The 6,677-nt window shown below is 37.3% G+C and overlaps 1 protein-coding gene and 1 non-coding gene across 2 annotated transcripts; one reads left to right on the top strand and one right to left on the bottom strand.

Moving 5' to 3' along the window:
- On the bottom strand, window positions 1–2,501 carry LOC117110018. The gene is made up of 2 exons (XM_033252569.1): window positions 2,095–2,501; window positions 1–57 (listed from the first exon to the last, which is right to left on the bottom strand). Coding segments are annotated over exons 1-2 (396 nt in total). The 5' UTR covers window positions 2,490–2,501; the 3' UTR covers window positions 1–56.
- A 3,975-nt stretch (window positions 2,502–6,476) lies between these two features.
- Window positions 6,477–6,549, top strand: Trnal-uaa. Its single transcript has one exon. It is a non-coding gene; the product is annotated as a tRNA-Leu (tRNA).
- The last annotated feature ends 128 nt before the right edge of the window (window positions 6,550–6,677 follow it).

Raw genomic sequence — 6,677 nt, 5'->3', positions numbered from 1 at the left:
GTACAAGCGTCTCCGTAACAAAGTAAACCGTCTTGCTGTATCTCTTAGGAGAAAATTCTATAAGAACAATTTAGAACACTTATTCAAATTAGATTCTCGTTCATGGTGGGAGGGAGTAAATCAGTTTTTAAACTTAGGGAGGGAGAATAATAACTTTGTTAAGGTTTTGGCCAATGAAGTCTGTGGTGGCGACGTTGTTTTGCTTGCCAACAATATCAATATGTTTTTTCAATCACTCACCTCGGGTTTCATAGCTCTTAAGCCTTCTGAAAACCAGAAGAGGGTTTGCCCATTACTTGACAATCTGATTGTTACTCCTCTTGAGGTTGAGTCTTTGCTTAAAGAAATTAAGCCTAACAAAGCCCCAGGCCCGGATTGTATCCCCCTTGTGTCCTAAAAGAGTTCTCTCATATTTTAGCCAACCCCTTGTGCTCAATTTTTAACTGTAGTATAAGAGAGGGGTTTATCCCAGAGATATGGAGGTGTGCGGACGTAGTTCCGATTCCAAAGTGTAAACCCCCTAGATCAGTTGAAAAAGACCTCCGACCAATTTCCTTAACATCATGTACAGTTAAAATTTTAGAGAGGGTAGTTGGTGAAAGAATATGGGAGCAAGTTAAGGATAAAATCATCCTTAACCAGTTTGGGTGCTCTAAAGGGGTATCAACGCTTGACGCATTAGTTAACTTTCTCCATGAATGCTACAAAGCTACTGATTTTCGCCAAAAAAAAAGCTTATGACCTGGTGGACCACAATGTCCTTATTGATAAATTAAGACGGCTTGATGTTGATTTTGCCTTAATTTCCTGGGTGGCATCTTTCCTTTGTGACAGAAAGCAGCGTATTAAGCTTGGATCTGTTTTTTCTAGTTGGGTTTCCTTGAATGGGGGGATACCACAAGGCTCTTGGGTGGGGCCCATACTTTTCATTGTCTTTTTCAATGACCTCATGGCCGGAGTGTCGTGCATCAAATATATGGATGACACTACCGTCTATGAGCGCATTGGCAGAGACAGATCTAGTGGGCTCCAGTCAATTCTTGATATGGCAGTTGATTGGACTCTTGATAATCATATGGTTATCAATACCAATAAAACTGTTGAAATGCTAATTAGCTGCAAATCTAATAAATCAAACTTTGACCCTCTCAGTATCAATAACAGTATAATTAACAACGTTAATTCGTGCAAACTCTTAGGTCTTAATATTTCGATTGACCTGTCTTGGCAATTGCAAGTGGATACTATGATTTCCAAGGGGATTACCAGATTGTATTTCCTCAAACGATTACGTAGATCTGGCTATGTGTCCCGGGTATGATTCGCTATTATGTTGCTGTTATACGTCCCGTTTTACAATACGCAACTCCAGTTTGGGGAACTTGTATCACTGAAACACAGAGTAAACAGCTTGAACAAATCCAAAGTAGGGCTTTAGGGGTTATTTTACCCGGTGTTAGTTACGAATGTGCAAGGTCCTTTTTAAATATCCCTTTATTGTCAGAGAGGCGCACTCGGTTGTGCAGGGACTATTTCCAGAAGCTCAAAATCTCAACGCATAGGCTAAATCATCTTTTGCCTAAAGCTAGGGAGAAGCATTACAACCTAAGATGTTAACGTGATTTTTATCTCCCTAGAATAAAAACCGAGCGTTCGAAGAATTTCATAACAAATACTGGTTTGTACTGGTAGGTCATCCCTGTACACCCGGGCCCTCCTCTCTGGCGAGGTCTTTTTGAATGAGTTTTTCCTTTTACTTTTCGCAAGCCGGTCTTTTGGTTGGTTTAGGTGTCGGTCTGAATTTTCTTATAGATTTCCTGTTGCAATTATTTTTTATCTTAATTGTAAATTAAATGTAATTTAAATTTTAATTATTTAGCGAATTATTTATTTTTGTACTTGAAATTTTTACTTAATGTTGCCTAATTAATTGTAATTCCTTTATTGTAGAATATTTATGTGTTTAGTGGGGTTGTGAAGTTGTTTTGTAATGTTTTTCTCCCCTTTTGTTAAACTTCAATTTTGAATGAGAGATTGCAATAAAGTTCTTCGTATTTCGTATTTCGTATGAAATGTAACTTCTAATTACCTTACCATCTCTTTCTGCTCCAACTGTATTTCATTTTCTCCACTTGACTCTGTATGTCAAAGGGTGTTGACAGCACATTTGTCTTTTGCTGCTTCACCAACACACTGTCTCCAATCCCTAAATTACTTTGTTTTGTGTGCATATGAACATCCACTCGCTCTTTCATTTTCTTTTTCTGTTCATTATCTTTTCTACGCACGTCAGCCACACTTTCCTGTTTCACAATTTCCACTGATGGTAGACGAATTTTAATCTTCCTTCCATATAACAACTCTGCTGGACTCTTAGCTGTGGTAGAATGTGGAGTTGCTCTGTACTGCCTAAGAAAACCATACAATGCCTGATGAACATTCTTTCCTTCAATACTAGCTGTTTGGAGAACTTTAGTTATTGTTCTCATAAATCTGTTCACTTCCCCATTTGCTCTTGGCCACAAGGGTGTTGCTTTACGGTGTATGAATCCCTGATAATTCGCATACTGCTGAAATTCTTGACTGTTAAATGGGGGACCATTATCAGACAACACAACATTAGGTATTCCGTGCCTTGAAAATATAGCATCCAATTTCGGTATTGTTGCTCTTCCCGACGTTGTCTGTACCATTTCAACTTCTGGAAATCTGCTATACATCATACACTACAAGGAGATACTGTTCATTTGGAAGTAGTCCTTTAAAATCAACTGCCACTTCTGTCCAGGGTGATGTCGGTATTACTGACATTTGCAGTGGTTCAGGTCGTTCTGCATTTGTAGCTACTGCTGCTTGGCATGGCAAACAGCTTTTAACTTGCTGCTCTACCATTTTATCAATGCCAAGGAACTACCCTCTTTATCCTACAAGTGCTTTTGTTTTCACCATACATGGTGTCCTGCATGTGCCAACTCTACTGCCTTATATCTCAAAGATTTAGGAATTAATATTTGGTGTCCACTTAGAACGATTTTATCAACCACTGCAAACTCATCTTTCATCCTTTTAAACTGTGTTTTGATAATGTCTGTTCTCTGCTACTCTCTTTCTCTATATCTTCCTGTGTCATTGGTTTTGGTACAGAGTTTTTCACAACATAATTTACATAACTTATCATTCTTGTTGTCTTTGTCTCTACTGCATTAGATTCACAATTACTTGGTACAGGGTGTCTACTCAAGTAATCAGCTGGATTGTCATGGCCTGGTCTATATCTGACAATCATAAGGCATTAGCCGTAACCGCCATCTCTCTATTCTAGCTGACATCTGCTTTTGACTCTTAAATATCCCCATCAGGGGTTTATGGTCTGTAATCACTCCAAACTTCGCTCCATACACGTATAAATGAAAATGCTCAACTCCAAAAACCACTGCTAGCATTTTTGTTTTTGTCTGTGAATATCTACTTTCGACTGCTGACAGCGCACGACTTCCATAGTCAATAACTTTCCCATCTTGACAGAGCATCGCTGACAACCTAACAGGGCTTGCATCTACAAGAATATCTGATTCTTTGTTTATACCAAAATATGACATTACACCGGCACCGTCCTGTCAACGCTTCTTTCAATTTGTTGAATGCTTCTTCTTCGACTTCCATTTTTAACCTTGATGTGTTAATTCACGTAATAGTCCAGTGATTGAAGCATAATCTGGAATAAACCTTGAGAGATATTGAGCTAGTCCCAACAATGATTTCATTTAACTGGATGATGATGGTGGTGGAGCTTCCCTAAGATATTCTATCTTTTTTGGATCACCTGCTATACCTTCACCATTGAAGATGTCAAAAAAGTATGACCTCTGTCTTACCAAAATTACATTTCTGTGCATTTAATGTTGCACCACTCTGTTTAAGTCTCTCAAGGACTCCTCTCAAATTGTCATCATTCTCTTGTTTTGTCTTCCCGTAGACAACTATGTCATCGGATATGTTCTTACAACCATTTAATCCTGCAAGCAAATTTCTCACTGCTGATGAAAACAACTCTGGTGCTGAATTTACTCCAAACATCAGTCGCTTGTAGCGAAACAAACCAGCATGGGTGCTAAATGTAGTGATGTATCTACTATCTGGGTGAAGAAAAAACTGATGATAGCCAGATGAGAAATCTAATGTACTGAAGAATTTTTTTGTACTGAACTATCTCATCAAAAGTGGGAATCGGGTGTTTTTCTCGCCATATGGCTTTATTGGCTTCTCTCATATCTAGCTACACATATTCGCACTACTCCATCTCTCTTCGGCACGACCACAATGGGACTGACCCATGGCGTTGGGCCGTCAACAATCTCTTCAATTATATCCAACTCTAAAAGCCTATTTAACTCTTTGTCGACATCAGCTCTGACATGGAATGGAATTCGTCTATGCTTCTGTTCTTTTGGTGGAACATCACTATCTATGTGAAGTTTTATCTCTACTCCCTTGATATTTCCAATACCCCTGAACAATTTTAGGTATTGCGCATGTACAGTTGTATCAACTTTATCCTAGGCAGCAACTGTAACATTACATGCTAACTTCATTAACTTTAAATCTTTAGCTGTTTTCCAGGACAACAAATTTACATAATGTCCTAGCACAATGTGAAAATTACAGCAAGTATCTATACCTCCTACAGAAACAGTCAAGGTGGTTGCTCCTAATACACTCATCGGTGTAGATTTTCATATCCAAAAATTTGTGAAGTCACACTCTTAATTATAGGCTTTGGTTTAATCTTTGCAAATGAGCCACTATCCAGGACATTTACTGATGCACCTGTGTCAATGATTGCTGTTAGTTGTATCTTATTCTCGCTATCCACAACCGTAACCTTCCATGTAGGTAGTTTCTTACTTGTTTCTGGAAAACTTATACATAATCTGGCTCTTGATTTCCTCCTTGTTCCTCTACAAGATTAGCCTGATGTGCACCCTTTCTTCCAAATCTACATGATTATATTTTCCACATCCGTGGCACTGTTTTCCCGTCGCTGGACACTGACCTGTATGTGGATATTCCAGTCCACATCTTGTGCATGTGGAACCATTGTTATGCTTTTTGTATTGTTTCCCTGTGAATGACTGTCCCTTTGATTGGAATTTTCTTGAATTTTTCTTCTGTTGAAACTTTTGTTTTGATTTAACATCTCACCTGCTTTTGTCAACATAACATTTCTCTGAGACAACTATATGTATATAATTGTCTCACATTAAATTTAAAAGTTAATTGTTCTTGCTTCTTTGTTTGAGAGGTTGGGAACACTGTAAAAAAAAGTCTGTTAAGGCAGAAGCCAAAATAAATTCTAAATTTAGTGTATTCAAATTTTTGTCTTTTATTTGCAAAGCTCTATCTAAAATTATAGTTAAAGAGGTAGCAGCATTCAATATTATGTTTAGAATATTTATCTTTTATATGACAATACTTGCAGGGTTTCGACTTCACAGACTGATTACAAATTCTAAACATTTATGATAATGCAGCGGGTCCCAAGGGGTGTTGGTCGGCGACTTCAAGTTCCATAATCCCAATTTATCAATCATACATATGTTATAGCCAACTCCTATCAAAAATACCATTTGCTATAACACTAGGTCGATGATATTTGAAAATTTTTATTATATCTATCTTTCTTGTTTTGCATTACACTGTCTGAGGTCAAGTTCTTTGCCTTCCATTTAACTTGCATTTATAGGTAAATGAATAATGTGATTTTATATATAAATACTATGCCTTTAACTGTAATGAGATAATAATATATTATAGCATGATTATTATTTTCAGCACACCTGGTGTTTTGTTCAAAATGAAGTCAATCCTTTTTCTATTTCGGGTCTTGGTTGGCGTTGGAGTAATACTTCTATATTTAATCTGGTAAGACAATTATGCTTAACTAGTTCCAATAAGCACAGTGTAAGTTATATATATATATATATATATATATATACATAAATCATCAAAGAAAGGTAAATACAGTGTTCGAATAATACATCGTGTAGCATAGCTCGCAACGAATGTAGTCCTGTAAATAAATGAATAAAGAAATTGTGTAATAAAATGCCTCTGGCGGGACTCGAACCTGCGACCTCTCGCTGTCAAGGCGAGCGTCATAACCATTAGACCACGGAGGCTTCATGGTTAAACAGATTCCAATACCACCAGATACACTCTATTACACAATAAGTACGGCTAGAAACAAATAATAGCATTTACAGGACTACATTCGTTGCGAGCTATGCTACACGATGTATTATTATGTCCTTTATTCGAACACTGTATTTACCTTTCTTTGATGATTTATGTATATAATGTAACAGTGTTAACGGCTATCTTGATTTATATTTCAGTGTATGCTATTATTTGTTTCATGCCGTACTTATTGTGTAATAGAGTGTATCTGGTGGTATTTGAATCTGTTTAACCATGAAGCCTCCGTGGCCTAATGGTTATGACGCTCGCCTTAACAGCGAGAGGTCGCAGGTTCGAATCCCGCCAGAGGCTTTTTATTACACAATTTCTTTATTCATTTATTTACAGGACTACATTTGTTGCGAGCTATGCTACACGATTTATTATTATGTCCTTTATTCGAACACTGTATTTACCTTTCTTTGATGATTTATGTATAT

Source organism: Anneissia japonica, unplaced genomic scaffold (genome assembly GCF_011630105.1).
Source record: "Anneissia japonica isolate Jap-2015-1 unplaced genomic scaffold, ASM1163010v1 scaffold2394_len201251_cov164, whole genome shotgun sequence".
Classification (NCBI taxonomy): Eukaryota; Metazoa; Echinodermata; class Crinoidea; order Comatulida; family Comatulidae; genus Anneissia; species Anneissia japonica.
This window is presented reverse-complemented; position numbering and strand designations above follow the sequence as displayed.

Coding starts and splice junctions, on each gene's coding strand:
- LOC117110018 (XM_033252569.1), bottom strand. CDS start 2,489: ATGAGAACAATAACTAAAGTTCTCCAAACAGCTAGTATTGAAGGAAAG.